We start from the raw sequence: 20,207 nt of genomic DNA on the forward strand, positions 1-20,207 counted from the left end.
TTTGTGTCATCTATATTTTTTTTTTCATCAGTGTTTTCTAGTTCTCCTTGTAGAGCTCTTTCACCTCCTTGGTTAAATATATTCCTAGGTTTTTTTTTTTCTCCACCCCTACCCGTATTTGTAGGGTTTTTTTTTTGTAGCTGTTATAAGTGAGATTGCTTTCTTGATTTTTGTGGTCAACTAGATAGTTATTGGTTATAGAAATGTACTGATTTTTATAAGTTGATCTTACATCTTGAAAACTTTACTGATTTCATTTTCAAATCTGTTTTTTTGGTGGAATCTTTAAGTTTTTCTAGATATAAGATCATACTACCATCTAGCTGGATGTGGTGGCATGTACCTGTAGTACAAGCTACTTAGAAGGCTGGATATCCTAGCTACTAGGATAGCTGGGGCCCAGGAGTTTGAGGATGCAGTGAACTATGACTGTGCCACTGAACTCCAGTTGGGGCAACAGAATGAGACCCCATCTCTTAAAAAATAATCATATCAGCAAACAGGGATAATTCAACTTACTCTTTTCCAATTAGGATGTCTTTTATTTTTTTTCTCTTGCCTGATTGCTTTGGCGAGGACTTCCTATACTATGTTGAAAGGAGTGGTGAAAGTGGGCATCCTTGTAAGAAATCTTGTTCCATTTCTTACAAGAAATGCTTCCAACTTTTCCCCATTCAGTGTCATGTTGGCTGTGGATTTCTCACATATGGCCTTTATTATTTTGAGGTATGTTTCTTCTTTGCCTAGGTTGTTGAGAGTTTTTATCATGAAGGGATGCTGAATTTTAACAAATGGATTTTTTGTGTCTTGAAATGATCATATGGTTTTTGTCCTAACTCTGTTTATGGGAATTATCACATTTATTGATTTGTGTATATTGAACTATTCTTGCACCCCTGAGATAGAAACTACTGTATCATGGTGTAGTATCTTTGATGTGCTTTTAGATTTGATTTGCAAGTATTTTGTGGAGGAATTTTGTGTCTGTGTTCATAGGGAGTAAAGGAATGAACAAAGCTTTCAGGACATTTGGGACTTATTAAAGTGACTGAGCTTATGAATTATTGGTATTCCCAAGGGGAAGAAAGATTTAAAGCTTAGAAAACCTAGTCAACAAAGTAATTGATGAAAATTTTCCAAGCCTAGCAAGAGATTTAGACATCCAGATACAGAAGGCCCAGCAGTCTTTGGGAAAATACATTGCAGAAAGGACTTCATTGTGGCATATTATAATCAAACTGTCTAAAGTCAAAATGAAAGAATGCTAAAATCAGCAAGGGAATAGTGTCTAGTCATTTATAAAGAAAATCTCATCAGACTAACAGACTTCTCAGTGGAAACCTTACAAGACAAAAGACAATGGGATGACATAATCAAAGTGCTGAAAGGAAAAAAAAAAAAAAAAAATCCTGAAAGCCAAAAAGTACTTTCTTGGCTGAAAGTTGGGATTAGAGAGGTGGTAAAAGATACTGATACAAACAGAAACCAAAAGTGAGCAGGAGTAGCTATACTTTACAGGTAAAACAGACTTCAAATCAAAAACAAAGAAAATTGTGTAATGAAGAAGGTATCAATTCAGCAAGAGGATATAACAATTCTAAATATATATGCACCCAACACCAGAGCACCCAGATTCCATTAGTATTATTAGACCTAAAGGAAAAAAATACAGAGCAATACAATATATTTTTTGGTTGGGGGGACAGAGTTTTGCTCTCTTGTTGCCCAGTCCTGTAGTGCAATGGCACGATCTCGGCTCACCGCAACCTCCGCCTTTCAGGTTCAAGAGATTCTCCTGCCTCAGCCTCCTAAGTAGCTGGGATTTTACAGGCATGCGTCACGACGCCCGGATAGTTTTGTATTTTTAGTAGAAATGGGGTTTCTCCATGTTGGTCTGGCTGGTCTCGAACTCCTGACCTCAGGTGATCTGCCTGCCTCAGCCTCCCAAAGTGTTGGGATTACAGACATGAGCCGCCGTTCCTGGCAGCGTGCAATTTTAACACCCCACTCTCAGCATTAGATCATTGAGAAAGAAAATACAAAGAAACATTGGACTTAAATTGAACTGTAGACCAAGTAGACCTTACAGACATTTACAGAACATTGTACTCAAGAAACTGCAGAATATACATTCTTCTCATTAGCACATAGAACTATTCTGTCTCTCAGATAGACCATATGGTAGGTCACAACATATCTCAACAAATTGTAAAAAAATCAAAATCATACCAAGTATCTTTTCAGACCAAAGTGGGATAAAATTAGAAATTAATACCAAGAAGAACCTCAGAAACGACGCAAACACATTGTTTTGCGTTGATGTATTGCAAAATTAAACAACATGTACCTGAGCAATTACTGGGTAAATGAAGAAATTAAAATGGAAATTCAAAAAAATTTTGAAACAATTGAAAATGGAAACAAATCATGCTAAAACCCATGAGATACAGGAAAAGCAGTGCTAAGAGGGAAATTTATAGCATTAAATGTCTATATCAAAAAAGTAGAGTACAACCTAACATTGCACCTCAAGGAACTAGAAAAGTAAAAACAAACCAAGCCCCAAATTAGCAGAAGACAAGAAATAACAAAGATGAGAGCAGAACTAAATGAAATAGAGATCAAAAACAATACAAAGGGTCAACAGGATGCAAAATTGGTACTTCAAAAAGATAAAATTGATAGCCAGTAGCTAGGCTAAGCAAGAATAGTGAAGATCCAAATAAAAACAGAAATGAAAAGGAGACATAACAACTAATAGCACAGAGACTGTTACAAACAACTATACACCCACAAACTGGAAAACCTAGAGGAAATGGATAAATTCCTGGAAATATACAACTCCCCAAGGTTTGAACCAGGATGAAACAGAAAATCTGAACAGACCAATAATGAATAGTAAGGTTAAATTGGTAATAAAAAAAATCTCCAAAGAATGAAAACCCCAGGACCAGATGGATTCACAGCTAAATTCTACCAAATGTACAAAGAAGAACTAATACCAATTCTCCTGAAATTGTTTCCAAAAATCAAGGAGAGAAGAGGGAATTCTTAATTCATTCTGTGACACCAGTATCACCTGATAACCAAAACCATACAAGAAGACTACATACCTATTGATTTCTCTTTTTTTTTTTATTTTCAATTTTTTTTTTTTTTTTTTTCAATTTTTTTTTTTTTGAGACACAGTTTCACTCTGTCGCCCAAGCTAGAGTGCAGTGGCACAGTGTCAGCCGACTGCAACCTCCATTTCCTGGGTTCAAGCGATTCTCCTGCCTCAGCCTCTTGAGTAGCTGGGACTATAGGCGTGCACCGCCACACCTGGCTAATTTTTGTATTTTTAGTAGAGACGGGGTTTCACCATGTTGGCTGGGCTGGTCTTGAACTCCTGACCTTGTGATCCACCTGCCTCGGCCTCCCAAAGTGCTGGGATTACAAGCATGAGCCACTGTGCCCAGTCTGTTAAACAGTTTTGACAGTGTTCTCAACAAGGTAGTCTCTAGGTTCAAGTTACCACCCAATTCTTTTGTTGTTGTTGGTATACCAATTAATTTATTCAGTTTATATATTCAGTCTATTTTGAATTCTCTTCACGTTCTTCCTGTCTCTAGGGATTATATATTTTATAGATATTTAACTTATTTCTCTCATGGCTTTGTTTGACTCTGGTCGTAATACTAGGGTCATGCCAATGATGTCCTCTTTATATTAGTGCCTGGTACTGTGTTTACTTACAGGTCTTGAAATCTTACATTCATTTTAGGTTTTCAGCTTGCTTTTCTCTCTCAGGGTCTGTGTGGTGACTTGTAAATTCTCAGGGAAAGCTCAACCTCTGATGGTTATGGTAACACGTGTAACTTTTTTGGTATGATACTTGGGTAAAGTTCAAGTGTTTTCTGATTTGTGAAAGAGGAGATTATATTAGAGTAGTTGTGGCAGACCAGTTTTCTACAAAGAACAGTAGAGAATGGTATTTAGAAACCAACATGTGGAATTTAGGTGTGCTCATTGCTGTTTGGTGTTGCTTTTCCTGTATTCTCCTATTGGACATAAAATAGTCATTCACCACCACAGAATTTATTCTAGTTACATCCTGTTCCTTTTTTGTACCTGCCTTCTCCTGGCTCCAGTTTTACTTAATATATTTACCTGATCAGTTTCTCTGTAGTCAGTCTTCCTTTGCTGCCACCCCTCTCATCTCCATTTGGACTCTGGTTTTTGCCCCATCTCAGTACTCCCACTGAATCCAGTGCCAAAGTTTACTTAGCTCGGCCCTATCCATTGGCTTTAGAACTGAATTGTTTAGGGCAGCAAGGGGAGGCAGAAGGGAAGCGAAGTGGTCATTATTGAATGTGTACTTTTCAAATGTGGTTTACCTTTGATTGATGAAAATATTCACCATGTTTGCTCTGAAGTAGGAAGATAGCCTTGGAAATGAGGTTTTTCTCATTGTTACTTATAGGTATAAATGAAAAAGTTACCAAGTAGAATCTCTGGGTTATATCAATATACAAGATATTTTATAGAGAAATAATATATAGATCTGTTGATTTCTCTCCCCCCACTCTAAAATCTCTAAATAATAAGTATGAAAAGTCTCGATTTTTCAGGGCTAGATGACAGTTCTCTTGAACTTAAATGACTTATCTCTTCCTAGAGTGACATTCTTTCTTCCACCATTCTTGTTTTTTCATGTGATTTTTCTACATATTTCATTTTTTGGTAGCATACTGTATCAGATCCTGGAGTTTGTGCTGTGACTGACATCTGTGAAGGACTTACTACTGTTCTTGACTTTTCTCGTTTTTCCAAGAGCTTAGGAAATTAAAAATGCTAGGGGTTGGCTGGATGTGGTGGCTGACACCTGTAATCCCAGCACTTTGGGAGGCCAAGGTGGGTGGATCATAAGGTCAAGAGTTCAAGACCAGCTTGGCCAAGATGGTGAAACCTGTCTCTATTAAAAATACAAAAAAATTAGCTGGGCGCTGGTGGCGGGGGCCTGTAATCCCAGCTACTCAGGAGGCTGAGACAGAGAATTGCTTGAACCCAGGAGGTGGAGGTTGCAGTGAGCCAAGATAATGCCACTGCACTCCAGCCTGGGCAACAACAGAGCAAGACTGTCTCAAAACAAACAAACAACTAGAGTTTTACTTGTAACTACTTTTTGTGCAGATTTCTCTTTTACCTTTAGAGAGTAGGAGGCAGTGTTACGATTAAGTTGAACCAGGATATTGGTATTTTCTGGGTCAAAAATATTTTTTTGTGATACGTTTCTCTATCAGGTGGGCAAAAAAGCTTTTGTTAGCCCTTTGTTCACATCACTCAGATCTTTCTGTTGTAGTACTCAACAGAAATACAGTATGTCCTCACTTAACATCATCAGTAGGTTGCTTAGGAAACTGGAATGACATACATGGCAGGTCCCTGAATAACTTTTTTTTTGGAGATAGTGTCTCACTTTGTCATCCAGGCTAGAGTGCACTGGCATGATCATGGCTTACTGCAGCCTCAATCTCTTGGGCTCAAATGTTCCTCCTGTCTCAACCTTCCGAGTAGCTGGTACCACAGGCACATACTACCACATCTGACCAACTTTTTTTTTTTCCTAGAGATGAGGTCTCACTGTGTTGCCCAGGGTGGTCTCAAACTCTTGGGCTCAAGCAGTCCTCCCACCTTGGCCTCCCAAAGTGCTAGGATTATAGGCATGAGCCACCAGGCCTGGGTGAAAAACATTTCATAATAAAATTGATTAGGGAAAAAAATGATTGCAATATACATTGTTTTACTTAAAGTTACAGTTTCCGAGAACCTGCTGAGGTTGTTAAGTTAGGACTTACTGTATAGTCTCCATGTTGGTAGATTGTAAGCTACTTGAGGGTTGTGAGAAAGAAGAGGTTTCTCCTCCCTTTATTCCTGTGCATGGCACCTAACAGGGGCTAGCTCAATATTCAGTACATGATTAGTAGATGAATTATTTGGAAAATTAGGCCATATATAAGATCTATTAGTTTGATCTTTGACATTTGCATCTTCAAAGTAATTGTTATGTGTTTCCTGTTAATATGCAGAGCAAGTAAGTATTAAAAGAAACTATTGCTCACACCTGTAATCCTAGCACTTGGGGAGTGTGAGGTGGGTAGATTGCATGAATTCAGGAGTTTAAGACAAGTCTGGACAACATGGTGAAACCCCATGTCTACTAAGAATACAAAAATAAGCCAGGTGTGGTGGTGTGAGCTGGGTCACCAGGCCTGGGCGACAGAGCAAGACTCTGTCTCAAAAAAAAAAAAAAAAAAAAAAAAAAGAAGTGTATTGAACTTGTTTCTGACCTAAAATGTTCTGATTTGGTTGCTGTTTTTCTCTTTTTCTGACAGGCAGTTTTTCACAGTTTATTGGTTATTCCTGCCCGAAGTCAGAGCTTTGACATCCTGCAAAGTGCCATCAGTAAGCATTTAGTAAGTATCCTTAAACTTTCTCTTAGGAAAGAACACAAGATGCATTGATTAGGATAAAGTTGACCATAGCCACAGAAAGAGCATTTCTGGAATTCTAAGCTTAATGATACCATAGCCTCTTGCAGCATGATGCATTGGCAAGAACTAAGGAATCTTGGTATTTTTCCTGGTTGTTATTAATTTAATTGTGTGACCTTGAGAAAAGTCTTTTCTTGGGACCTCACTTTTCTACATCAGTGAAATAGGGACCTGAAAATTAAATTTGAAATACTTTCCAACTTCGAATGTTCTTGTAATTCATATTTGCTTGGCCTCAGTGTATTGAGAATTCAACATCTAGACTGGAGTCTGGGTTCCACCTAGAAGGTTTGGGGTCCAAAGTAGGGACATCATCTAACCCGACAGAAGGTGTGGTCACTGGAAGCTAGAGACTCAACCCTGAGACTGACGTGTTATTTGATATTGGGTGTCTCATTTCCATTGGTATAAAATTCACATTAGGTATACCTCCGTAGTGGCTTCTAACTTCTTCCAGTGTTTGCATTCTTATCTTTGGCTTTTTATTGTAATGTATTATAGTACAAAAGAGGGCTCCCAAATTATATCTTTGGGAAACACACTTGTTTGGATAAAATACAGGCACATCCAGACCCCTTTTTCTCTTTTAAAAATGTTACTTCCCTTGAGTTGGAAGAGAGTACTGCTTTGAATTCCTAGTACTTTCTTCCTGCTCTCAGACTTCCAGTCCTTACCCCTGTGTCATCAATGATGCCAACTTTTTTCCCCTATCTCCACTCCAGAGATTACATTCTCCTTTGAATACATTCATTAGTAAAAGATCAATATGCCAGTAAGTCTTGGCCACTATTTTCAGACAGCCTGTGGAGGAAGTTAAGACATCAGAATTTGCAGACTTTTTAAGATAATTACTCAACAGTAAACCATGTATATATGCGGTTACAAGATTAGACTCTGCCTTAACAACAATGCATACAGTATATTCTAGATGAATTAGCAAACCCTAATGACCCTGCCTGGGTTTCTTGGCAGTGAAGCAGTCAAATGTTAACTATAGTAATATCTTTTACTGACTCCAGTAGAGGTGTGTTTATTCATGTCTGAATGACTAAATCAAAGTGCAGAGGAAGGCTGATTTTTAAATGAACTATTTATACATTTAATTACCTGGCATAGGAGTGGTGCCAGATACGAGTTTTCCAGCCTGAATAATCTATAAACATTTTTAAGTATGATTGTTGGTATCAAGATTTTTTCTTTGAGTGCATGAAACAATCCCTTTAAATAGTTATTTCTAACTATAAATAGACATTTTACAGAAGATTTTGTAATGAAGGGGAGGCAGTGGATTGGGTTAATAGCACTTCTTGCATTTGCATGTTTTCATTAAGTCATTTAGGGATTAAATTCTCAAGGGAAAACAGGACCTTAAGGTGTGGCAGGTGGCATCTGTTAGGTATGTATCAGTTTTCAGTAGAAATGATGTAAAATTAATCATGATTTAATAGGTTTTGGTTTTATTTGTAGGAGGGGGGGCTGTTTTGAAGCCATAATTAATCTTGTTTTTCTCTGCTTAGGTTGGGTTGACTGTAATTCCTGATAGCACGGCTGGCTGTGTTTTTGGTGTTATCTGTAAGCTCCTGGATCATACTTGTGTAGTTAGTGAGACTCTACTGCCATTTCTGGCTTCTTGTTGCTACAGTCTTCTTTATTTTCTACTCACTATAGAGAAAGGGGAAGCAGAACATCTAAGAAAGAGGTAATTATTTTTAATTCTTCAACCTTAATTTTTCTACTGTCTCCCCTCCCCCAACCAAATAATAATAAAGAGAGAGTTAACGATAATTAGGTTATACAAAGATCTTAAATCCTCTTTCAGAGAGTTTGTGTCAGCCTAGCTAGCGTTTTCTTTGTTCCTTCATGAATCCCCTTTGTGCTGTAGTGAAAATTAATTTTTAGTTTTTAGTTTTTTCCCCTTTAAGTTACAAATTTGAAAAGTTAGATGGCATTATAAAATTTCTTGAGAGGTTTCTCTTATTAATATTGCTATAAGTCTAGCAAGAAAAATAATTCTGCCCTTAGGAGGATGGGCTATTATTAGTACAAACCTTTGTATTTTGTTTTGAGCTTCATTAGAGCTAGCCAGAGTAGAATTTCAAATCTTGGATTTAAGGAAATTTCTCTAAGATGTTAGTGTTTTTAATTAGTACTTTTGCTCACATATAGCAGGCTAGAGCTTTTAGCCTAGCTGGGAAGATTTTACTTTAATTTTAAAAAGTATTTTATGCTTATATTCTTATTGGCGTGCCTATTAAAAGTTCATTGTGGAAGGTTTTAAAAACTAACAGGTTGGCAAACATGAGAAAATATTCTGTCATCTGCTGTTAATGTTTTGATGTGTGCCTTTTTGGCCTTTTTTGAACTTGTAAATGACATGAAGATACATATACTGAACGTATAAGACACATTTATATAGTTTAAAAGATAATTATAAACTGAACCTCCAATTAACCAACCCCACGTTCAGATATAGAATATTATTAGCACATATACTGCTAATGTACCCAGCACAGTTAAATGTCTTCTACATACCTCTCTGCCCCAGATCACTTTGGTATTGATCAACTTCGTTGCCTTTTTAAATACAATAATAAAAATGGTTTATTTGCATTTGTGAACAGTATCATGTTTGTTTTGCATATTTGTGAATTTTATGGGAATTAATACTGCATGTATTTTTTTGTGATTTGATCCTCTCAGTGTCAGCATTCAGATTTTTTCTAGTAAAAGAGTTAGGTGTGTATGAAAAAAATGTGTATTTCACTTTATGCTATAAAATTTATACATAACATAAACTTGATATTTTTCTTATACATCATCAAACTTTAGATCTGACAGATCAAGAAAAGGCTTTGTAAGTAGCAAGGAACTTCTCAGGGTTCTAGAGATTTTATAAGCTCCCCACTTAGGAAATGTGTATATTGCTATTTGTCATTTCCTGTCACTTGGAAGTATAGCCCCTAAAACAAGTTGATGCAGTTTCAAAGATCTGTTGTAGTCTATTAAAGAGAAACATCCTTTGACGTCATGTGGCTGCACTGAACAAAATTAAGTGTGCATAATACTTGTTGCCTGTTTAAAATGCCCAGTTTTAGAGGTGTTCTATACTGGGTATTGGAAAGGTTGACGTTACTAGGATCTTGTACATATTTTAGGATATCAGGCACAGTTGGCAGCTGAAGTCTTACATGTACCTAAAATTCCCTTTTTCCCCACTGGAGAAGGTATTTATAAGATTATAAAATGATGAGAATGCTGGTCAAATTATTGAGGAGCCTTTGATTTCACAAATGCTGTCCAGAAAGTTAGGTTTGACCAAGTCGAGTTATTTAGTACTATCTGCTGTGCCTTGAAGATACTGTTCTGTTGTCTGCTTGCCTCTGTGTTACTCATGAAAAATCTGTTGTTAGTCTTAGCCCTCTTGGTTTGTAGGCAGTGATCTTACAGGTAGTCATCCAAATTGTTACTGCTTCCTCTTTATCTTTGATCTGTTGCAGATCAGGATGTGTCCAAGTGTAGGTTTTGTGCTTCCATAATAGATTTAATTTTTTTTTTCAGGTCTGGAAAGTTGTTAATTTCAAACCATCTTCTGCCATTGTTTCTATTATCTTCTAAAAACTCCTTTTAAACATAGGGAGCTTTTTATTCTGTCTTCTTTATCTGATAAAAATCTTTCCATTTGCTAATTCTTTTAATCCTCCTACTGAGATTTTATTTCATCAACTATTGTTTTTTTTCTTTTGGATTGTTTCTGTTTTGGATTTTTATTTGTTATTTTGTCATTCTTGCTTGTTCTCGGTTTGTTGATGTTTCTTTAAACTTCTTGTTCCATTAGCTCCTTTTTTTTCTCTGGTGTGGGAATTCTCCCTTATGTTAGGGAGCAAGTTGAACAGACTTGTGTATTTTGGATTACCTACCTTTTCCCTAAGTGTGTCTTTTGTGGGAATTCTGTGGAGGCTTATAGAGACTTCCTGTAGGATAGTTTGATATTTGCATTTTTCTGGCTTCTCCTTCTATGCAAGGAGCATAGTTCAAACTCCCTGCCTTCCATAGCTGGGTTCTGAAGCCTCAGCTTCCAGTATTGTTGACTGTTGAAAATCCTAGCCCTAAAATCCCACATACAGTTCTATATGACTGTTGGGTATCTTTATATTAATTTTGTTATAGTTTCTGTCACATAGAGGTTTCACCCATCTGGCCTTGAGCTTTGCTGTCTTTTTTTATAGGTCTGTGGTTATTTGAAATCCACTCACATTAACAGAAGCAGAAAATGAAAATATTTGGTTATTACAGGAGTAATTTGTAAAACTCAAGGGCTAGGAATTAGAAATTTAGCAAGAGACAAAGCAGCTTACTCTATTTTTTTCTTCTAGTTTGTGTAGTCTGTATCTCCGTGCCTTTGCGTTAGCTATGTCTGCAGTTTGGCTTTCTCTTTTCTCCTTGTACACGACTGTCTCAGCCGGGCTCTGCATAAGAGTATCTGTTTGGCCTAGAATGGATTCATTATTCACCATAGATGCAATTATCATATGTGGAGTCAGGGAAATTGGTTATATGGTGAAAGGACTGGTCCCTCTAGACGTGGAGATAGTCAGGTTCTCTTAGAAAGATTTGGGAACTAGGAGGGTTACATGCTTCTGGTAAAGAAGCTGCAAAGAGGTCAGAGCCTATCATAGTCAGTGGACTCTAGATCCAAATGAATATTGCACCATCTAATTAACACTTGTAGAATATGGTTAGGCTAGCTGCAAGTTCACCTGTCTCTACCATAAACATTTTGCTCTTGCTCTATAAAGATACCAAGTGAATGATGTTTATTGTTCTTGATTTGGCTCTCAGCTTGAATGTTAGTGAAAAAAACACCATGTTTAGTGAAATTTGGATAGTTTTTCTTGTTCTTGAGTTTAATTAGGGCCCACTTGTCTTTTTTTTTTTTTTTTTTTTTTTTTTTTTGCAATTGCCTTTGATGACTTAATCATGAATTCTTTGCTAAGGCCTGTATCCAGAATGATACTTCGTAGGTTTTCTTCTAGGATTTTTATAGTTTGAGGTATTTTTTGTATATGATGAAAGTTAGGGATCCAATTGCATTCTTCTGCAAAAGTATAGCCAGTTCTTGTCTTGTTGCTTGTTTTTGTCACCTTAGTTGAAGATGAGATAGTTGTAGGTATATGGCTTTATTTCCGAGTTCTCTTTTCTGTTCCGTTGGTCTATGTCTTTTTCTACCAATACCATGCTGTTTTGGATACTGTAGCCTTGTAGTATAGTTTGAAGTCAGGTGGTTTTTGCTTAGGATTGCTTTAGCAATTCTGGTTCTTTTTTGATTCCATATGAATTTTGGAATATGTTTTTCCTAATTCTGTAAAGAATGACGTTGGTAGTTTTATAGGAATACAGCTGAATCTGTAGATTGCTTTGAGCATTGTGGCCATTTTAACAGTACTGATACTTACAATCCATATGTTTTTCCGTCTGTTTGTGTCATCTGTGATTTCTCTCAGCAGTGTTCTGTAGCTTTCCTTGTAGAGATCTTTCACCTCCTTAGGTAGATGTATTCCTGGGTATTTTGTGTATGTGTATGTGTCTATTGTAAGTGGGATCGCATTCTTGATTTGGCTCTCAGCTTAAATGTTATTGGAAAACATATTTCTTAAAGGACATTTCAGTTTAGGGGAATATGGAAAGGGGGCTTTTCCTGTGTGCATTTGCTCACTGAATCTTTTCTGTCTCTGTTATTGTAGGGACAAGCTATGGGGGGTCTGTGTCTCCATCCTGGCTCTCTTGCCTCGAGTACTCAGGTTGATGCTGCAGAGCCTGCGGGTGAACAGAGTTGGGCCGGAGGAGCTGCCTGTTGTGGGCCAGCTGCTTCGACTGCTGCTTCAGCATGCACCCCTCAGGACTCATATGTTGACCAACGCAATCTTGGTGCAGCAGATCATCAAGAATATCACGGTAAGAAGCATGGTACCAGAGGCTTTGTAAGATTAGCATAAAAATGAATTTTTGACAGGGGCATGGGGGGGTGTGTTTTGAGGGAGGAAGGAGATTCCGTACATTGAGTCTAGGAATTAAGCCCAATGTGGTAATTTCTCAGGGTCTCTCCTGCTGTTCAGCACCTGACTGTGACTTAACGGGGAGTGTGTCTATGATTCCAGAATCAGTAATAAAAGTCTTAAAATAATCAAACTGAATGAAGGTGCCAAAGCTTAGTTTGAAAAGGGCATCAGAATCATCCCTACCTAGACTCTGATACAGAATCTATTAATGAACGGAGACATCTTGGCAAGGTTTTTCTTTCTTACCTATCCAAGGTTGTTTTCCTATCTGTAAAAATGGGAATAATGCCAACTTTATTGTGTTTTGGTGGTCATTAAAGGAGATAACCCAAGTAAAGTTTTTAGTGTATCTGACACATATTAAGTGCTCAATAAATATTGTCATTAAGGAAATCATTTAGCAGGAATAAGCTTCAGGCCAATTTCTAGTCACTTAGTTCACTGGAAAGTAAGAAAATCAGAAGTTGCACACTTCAGCTTTGTCTAATGGATGGCTCTCTGCCTTCAGCTGTGTCTCTTTGGCGGGGGCAGCTCTGTTTATGTTTAGGATTCCTTTGGTGATTTTAGTTTGTGGGGGTTAAAAAGGTGTTTTGTATAGTGTGATTTGCAGATTATCCCTTGAGATTTGTAGTGATACTTTGAAGTAATAATGCTTTTATATGCATATAGTACAGGTGCTCATTAAAATTTTCTCAGTAGCCTTTGTAGAGGTAATAGAAGTGGCAGTGGAATAATTCAGAAAGAGTAAAGGGAAGAAAAGCAAGAGCTTTGATTATTTCCAGATTGGAGAATCAGCCCATCTTTGTAAAGAAGAGATTCACAGAAATTGTTGGTTGGCCCTGTAGAATTATTCTCATTTGGTGTTGGTGTAAAGATCAGGAGACATGAATGCCAAGAGGGAGGCAAGAGTGAAAGGATGGTTGATGGTGACATTTCATTAGTCTCTAGCATGTGCAGGAGGGAACGGACGTAACAAGAACCCGTTAGCATTTGCGGATATTACTAGGAATTTTCACTGCCTGTGATAATGCCTGATAAATAGTTCCCTGTATCCTGGAAAACTTCCTATGGTAATTTATAGATGGGGATACAATTGCCAAAGCTCTGGGAAATCGTGTTTGGGTGTGAAAAATGCTGTCAGGTAGCATAGTGATTTGGGTACAATTCTCAAATTACTCTTGTTTTTCTCCCCAGACATTGAAGAGTGGAAGTGTTCAGGAACAGTGGCTCACAGACTTACATTACTGCTTCAACGTGTATATCACTGGGCATCCCCAGGGGCCCAGTGCACTGAGTACGGTGTATTGAAGAGTCCATGGTACCTCCTGTTTGAAGTTGTTTATTCACATCTATCTTATTTTGAAGAAAGACTGATGTAATAGATGTTTGTCATTAAAGCTGAACTTTTAAAGAAGTTTACGAACCTTGCTTTGCACTGATGTAGGAAAATAATGCTTGGGAGTTGCCACTGATGTGCAGGCTGGCTTCCTAGACGAGTACATGATACATGGTCACAGGCGGTTGTGCATTTTGGATTTCATAGGAGCTGAATATTTACAAAATAGAGAGTGATACTGTGGTACCTTCTGTTATTTACTAAAACATGTAATCCCATCTAAGCAGACCTCATTCTTTGTGTTTTCACGACCACGAAAATGATGAATATAATAATTAGCAAACTAAAAATCAAGGTAATAAGTGAACATGTCATTGCCTCCTGTCTTTTATCGTTAGCACACGAGTGGCACTGATCTTAAGAAAATGAAAGCGGGCCGGGCGCAGTGGCTCACGCCTGTAATCCCAGCACTTTGGGAGGCCGAGGCGGGTGGATCACGAGGTCAAGAGATCAAGATCATCCTGGTCAACATGGTGAAACCCCGTCTCTACTAAAGATACAAAAAATTAGCTGGGCATGGTGGCGCGTGCCTGTAATCCCAGCTACTCAGGAGGCTGAGGCAGGAGAATTGCCTGAACCCAGGAGGCGGAGGTTGCGGTGAGCCGAGGTCGCGCCATTGCACTCCAGCCTGGGTAATGAGCAAAATTCCGTCTCAAAAAAAAAAGAAAAAAGAAAATGAAAGCAACTCCCAAAATATTTGTGAGTCTTATATATATCACTGTTTATACCTACTGTCTATATTCCCACAGCAGCTTTACCCTTAAACAATGTGAAAGAGCCCAAGATTGCTGGATTTTATTTAAACCAGGTGTTCTTAGAATGCTAGGATGTGTGCCATTACATTCTTCTCTGCCAACAGGAATGGCATTTTAAGAAGATTGCTCACTTCTTCAAGTTGATCAGAAAATACAAGTAGAACATTGAAGCCTGAGTTGGCACCTTGCTGCATGAAGAGTCTGGTCTGTAAACCCTACCTTACAGAATCCTTGATACTGTAATATGGATGTTAGTATTCAGCAGTGAGAAAGCCATTTAGAGAAGACATGGCGGCAACTTGTGGCCTTGGGAGACTAATGGAGTAACTGTAAAATGTAAGAAATCACCAGAATGTATCTATGGTCTTTTGGATAATTTCTAAATGCAAACAGTAGGCATGATTCTGATCTAAAATTTAAACCTGATTAATTTTGAAGTAATAGTGGGATGTGATGTGGTGTGTGTGTGGTACGTTTGTTGCATTAGATTCCAGGAAAGTAGTGAGATGAAGGCTGCTATGGGACAGGCTTCCTATCTCATTTAGGTTTATCTCTTGAGCCAAGAAGCCAGTATGAGCTAGCTGGCAGCCTGAGTTTTCCTTAGATTTTACTGTTAATTATAAATTCTCATTTCCAACCATACAGACTGAGGTGAAAGCAGACAGCCTGGCACTTTGCACAGACATAGTCTATGCTGGTCATTTCCGGGCAGGCTATGATGATTGATAAAACAATGCTGTGTTAGCAGAAAGGAAACATTCTGACATTTTCCTTCAGTTAATACATTTTTAGGTGAATAAGCCTTCAGGTATGAATATTAAAGTTTTCCCAAGGTGCACAAGATTATCAGCAGGAAATCTGAATGCTGCACTAGCTATGCCAGATCCCCTGAACACAGTCTTCCTCCATAGGTACTCGAGGTTTTGTTTTGTTTTTTGGCTGAGTAGCTGATTGCAGGTTATAGGAAAAGTTCTTTGATCTTCCACTGTTCTCAAGGAGATGTATACACTGTAGGTTGCTCACTGTTAAAAACAAATACCAGATAGATATTTAAGTTACTGATTTTAATGCTGAAGGGAACAGTTCATTGGTGGTGAGGAAGAAGGATTTAGGTTTAGGCAATCCCTGGGATGACAGGTCAGTTTACTGTAGAGGCGGGATGACTTAATAGAATAGCTTTATATTTTCTGCAGTCTCAAGATATGGGATATCTCTTCAAGGGAGACTTGATTAAGAGAGAACAGGCACCTGGGGAGCTAGTAGTGGCACCTAGGTCTTCAGTCTGCCTGAAAGAACTAATATATTCTCTGTGTCTCTCATGTAACACATTACATAAACACATTACACATCTTTTAACTCTCCTATTACACTTTGAACAGTCTGTTCTAGAAAACAGGTTTGTTAGAAAATACTCAGATTCTCATGAATGATAAGCTGATGGGAATATCAGACTTATGAAATGGATTTTTTGAGGCCATTTATGATTTTGAATTAACATTTATAGGGTGCCACAGAAAACATTAGTGATGTACTTCGACAAATGATACTGAGGCCCCATATAGTTGAGAGACCTTGCTGAAGACATTGCTGTATTTTGCTTCTAAGTTTTTATGGAGCATATAAGCAAATACATTAAAGGTTGAGTAGTTTAAAAAGTAACAAACATATGTCTCAATTTTTAACTTCCACAAAATTATTTTAATGTGAACTATTGTTTTTGGCTGCCTTCACTGTATCTTGAATTGAGTTGTCATCTATGTACCCCTCTGTAAGTGAACGAGAAGAAACTGGATTTGTACAGGGGTACCAATACTAATCAAAAAGTTATTCCATTCACTGGAATGGAATTTTAAAGGGTGTTCTTTTATTGTTAAAGAAAGATACAGGCCCAGGTGCGTGTGTGTACGTGTGTGTATCAGTAAAAAGCTCTGCTGAGATTCTTGGTGGGAGGTTTGCAGGGGTGGCTGTAGAAGACTGGAGTGAGCAGGGATTGTTTTGCTGCCTCCCAAATACATGTGGAGAAACAGCCCAAGGAGGCCGGCATTGTGCTATATCCTCCTTTCTGTCTGTCTCTTCCTTTTTAAGTAAGTGGTAAAGGAACCTTGGAGGGTATCTCTCCAAGTTGGAGGGTGAGAGCAATAATAGTCATTAACTGGTTAATGCTTAATGTGGGTGGGCTTGAGCCTAACAGAACCTTATGTTCTTTCTAATTTGGGGTTAGGAAAAGATTATCCCTGTCTGATTTTAAACCAGTCAAAAATACGCGTAGGACAAATAAGTTGCTTGTTCATATGAAGTCGTAAGAAACCATTAAGTATTGATTTGAATTTATTTACTCTGTCCCTTCTGAGTCCCTTAACAACTAAAAAACTTTATGCTGCTAAACACCATTTTAAAAGATTTCTGGTAGTCCTGGATTTGTTTTTCTCTTAAGACAGTGGGAAATGATTCGATTATCTAATTTATGCTAGTATTTGATTGTCTAAATCCCACTTCTCTGGTAGTGATATCTCACAATTCTGTTTTGAAATGATTCTTCAATTTGCTCAGCTATAACAAAAGGGTTTTTTTGTTTTTAAATGAACTGTAGGCCTTGATTCCTTTGAAGGTTTCTAACTACCCCACCCACCACTCCCTGATCAGCCTGTCTGTATTACATGAGTTGTCCAACTCTTAATAAAGATTTGGCAGTAATTACTCTGTCCCCCACCTCCAGGTTTTTGCCCCCCATCAAAAACTAAATGAATGTTAAAGTTCATGCTGACAGTCATTGTTCACCTTCCCAGCTGCACTCTGTTCCTCCAGGATGACTGTGTGGATCAGGGAGGGTGGGGGGGAGCGTGTTGCCATAGCCACCTATGAGAAACACTGGACCTGGCATTAGCTGCTGACAGCAATGAACTTATCACCCATATTTAATGCTGGCGTGAATGAGGGGGCCTAAGTAAAACACTCTTGTCTTGTGGCTGAAAAGAAAGTTCCCTGAGCTTCCCCTGTATGAGGGAACGCGTGCACAGCTGAGCCTGGGCTGTACATGCTCTCAATGTCCTCTTCATGGTGTTTTTTCCATCTTGGAGAAGGAAATAGAGGATCATAATGTGTCACCAAAATGAAGCAAGGATTCCCAAGGTATTCCTTTGAAGAATGACAGTATTTTCATTTATCTCCTCCTTTAGTGAAAAAGTGTGTAAAAGTGACCAATAATAGCTACCATTTATTGTTTCTATTGGAGTTAGTTAATAATAGCTTTTAGTTGTGAAAATAATTTGCCTCTTAGGGAGACAAATGTTGGCTACAGTAATCCCTTGAAAAGGGGATAAAACCTGAAATCAGATAACCATTGGAAAACCGTGGCCATCTCTGTTCTAATGTCTTCTACCTTTGGGGATGAAACAAAGGAAAATGCTTCCCTATTCTCCCCCACCATCTGCTTTGCAGTGGCTGCCTTACCTGAGTTGAGACGCAGCACAGAAGGGGCTTTTATAGATCTTGTGGGATGATGTATTTTCCCTTCTTGAGAACAACCTGAAATGAACCAAAGACTGTTACTTTTTTTGGCCAGGGATAGCTTTGGCTTCACCAATTTCTGAATTCCTTATTGTGGTAAAGGCTTGAGCTTAGAGGTGTCTATTAAGATAAGTTAGGTATGGTGTGGAACCCTGTAGGCCCAGAGCAAAGTCCTGAGATTTTGCTACCTGGACTGTAGGAAATCTTTCTAAAGGTGCCCTTGCTTATCTTTTTTTTCTCTTGAGCCAGCAAGGCTTCTGGAACTCTACTGGGTTTATTTGCATGGGCTCTTTGCAGAGCTGAAAGTGTTTCCATTTACAGCAGTTAATCTGCTGAACAAGTATTTACTGTAGTGCATGGGTGTTGAGCATTCTCATAGTGGGCAGCCCTACATCTTAGCATAGGAAAAGTCAAAGTGATGCAGGCAGGGTCTAGCTAAGTCTGGAATGCTCCAAATAATGCAAGGGGGAGGCTCAGGCAGGAGCTGGAGAGGTTTCAAAAAAGCTTGAGGGCACTCTGGGCTGAGATGCTAGAATGCCTCACGAAACCAGTTCTGACCCAGTATCACTGGAAGGGAGGCACAAAATGGTGCTGTTCTCTTGGTGCTTGAAAAATAATAGGTTGGTGCAAAATAATTGCGGTTTTGGCCATTAATTTTTACGCAATTAATTTTCCACCAACCGAACAGATTTATCTGAAAGGAAGTTTGCTCGATGCAATTAAATTCCATTTCAGATTCTGCTGTGGCACTCTGCGGGTACTTGTGAACTACAAAGTAGGCAGAAGGATAGTTACCGTAGATTTGCTTAAGCAGTGAGTGCTTGGTGGACTTTGTGCCTGAGGTGCCCTTTAATGGACTCTTGGGGGCCTTGCTTACTGCAGTGGTTTTGGGGAGTTTTACTTCCAGTTCCTTCCTCCAAACCTGGAGGAGCAATGCTGTGCATTCTCGCCTCCATCTGTCCACATCTCCAGCTCCAAGCTGCTTCATATGCTGAAGGTGGGACAGGTGCTTCCTGAGCTGGTAGCTGGTGGGGTCAGAGGAGAAGAGAGGCTTTAAGATCACAGTACTGAGAAAACCAAATTTCTTCAAGGTTCTTAGAAGCTAGAGAAATAGTATTTGCTGAATTCCTGATAGGTCCATTCAAGCTCCCATTTCTAATTTCAGCGGCAGCATGCTGAATGTGGAATTCTTTTTCCATCATCAAACACTTCCTGAATTAGGATTCAATCATGATTCCGTGCCTTCAAGGAGCTCACAGACTAGTGGGATAGGCTGCTGTGTGAGGAGTATGTGTCGTATGAGAGTACTGTGCAAGAGCCAGGAGCTGGTTGTGCAAACAGATATAGGACTGACTGTGATGGTTTGGTAAGGTTTCATAAAGTTAATATTTGTGTTGCATTTTAAAAGATGAATAGGAGCTTACCAGGCAGGGAAGGGCATTCTATGCAGCAGAACTGGCATCAGCAGAGTTATGGGCATTTGTGCCAGAAAGTCAGTAATGCAGTGTGCTGGAAGCACTGTGTATTTTGTGAGGAAAGGGGGCTTTAGAGTGGTAAAAGTATGAGCTGCGTCTTACTAAGATATGTCTGTTGAAGGTGGGTTTGGAGTGGGTGAGGGATGGAGATGATGGCTATATTTACATCTAGGGTTTATTTGATGCTATCTATCCCACATGCACTTTCAAACTTAGCACAACAACTATTTTGAGGCATCCAAAGGAATGCTGCAGCAATGTTAATTATCTGTATCTGTCTTTATTCCCAGTGAGCCTATAGGTAGCTGCAGAGAGCAACAGGCTTCATGTCTGATTTTACAGTGATCCCATTTGGGCTGCACCAAATGGGAAGTAATCTTTTTCGTAAGTCTGCTAAAAGCTCTTTGCAGTGCTTGGTGCAGCCCCTCCCTCCTTCCCCAAAGGCTGATTTCAGTCTGCCTACATGACTCTCCTTTCTTTTCCTA

At 38.7% G+C, this 20,207-nt stretch overlaps 2 protein-coding genes across 5 annotated transcripts in view; one reads left to right on the plus strand and one right to left on the minus strand.

Annotated features, from left to right (window-relative positions):
• TEX10 (testis expressed 10) overlaps positions 1–20,207 on the plus strand; it is a 58,598-nt gene that overhangs the window by 34,839 nt on the left and 3,552 nt on the right. Inside the window, exons 12-16 of one of the 3 annotated variants that reach the window (XM_012437551.3) lie at positions 6,375–6,455; positions 8,051–8,232; positions 12,275–12,485; positions 13,784–13,907; positions 14,845–17,538. In XM_012437551.3, coding sequence (XP_012292974.2) covers positions 6,375–6,455; positions 8,051–8,232; positions 12,275–12,485; positions 13,784–13,897 — 588 coding nt within the window. In that variant the 3' untranslated portion in view covers positions 13,898–13,907; positions 14,845–17,538. Of the gene's footprint in view, positions 1–6,374; positions 6,456–8,050; positions 8,233–12,274; positions 12,486–13,783; positions 17,539–20,207 lie in introns of those variants that run through there. The other 2 variants (XR_010343767.1, XM_064379487.1) reach the window with 2 other exon arrangements.
• Positions 10,258–20,207, minus strand: part of INVS (inversin) — a 188,056-nt gene continuing 178,106 nt past the window's right edge. Inside the window, exons 15-17 of one of the 2 annotated variants that reach the window (XM_012437549.2) lie at positions 19,043–19,272; positions 18,191–18,265; positions 10,258–15,762 (exon numbers count right to left, since the gene is read on the minus strand). In XM_012437549.2, the coding sequence (XP_012292972.2) occupies positions 15,611–15,762; positions 18,191–18,265; positions 19,043–19,272 (457 nt within the window). In that variant the 3' untranslated portion in view covers positions 10,258–15,610. Of the gene's footprint in view, positions 15,763–16,616; positions 18,266–19,042; positions 19,273–20,207 lie in introns of those variants that run through there. The other variant, XM_021674241.2, reaches the window with a different exon arrangement.

The sequence above is a fragment of the Aotus nancymaae genome, unplaced genomic scaffold (genome assembly GCF_030222135.1).
Source record: "Aotus nancymaae isolate 86718 unplaced genomic scaffold, 86718_ANA_hifiasm-v0.15.2.pri h1tg000003l, whole genome shotgun sequence".
NCBI classification, from domain to species: domain Eukaryota; kingdom Metazoa; phylum Chordata; class Mammalia; order Primates; family Aotidae; genus Aotus; species Aotus nancymaae.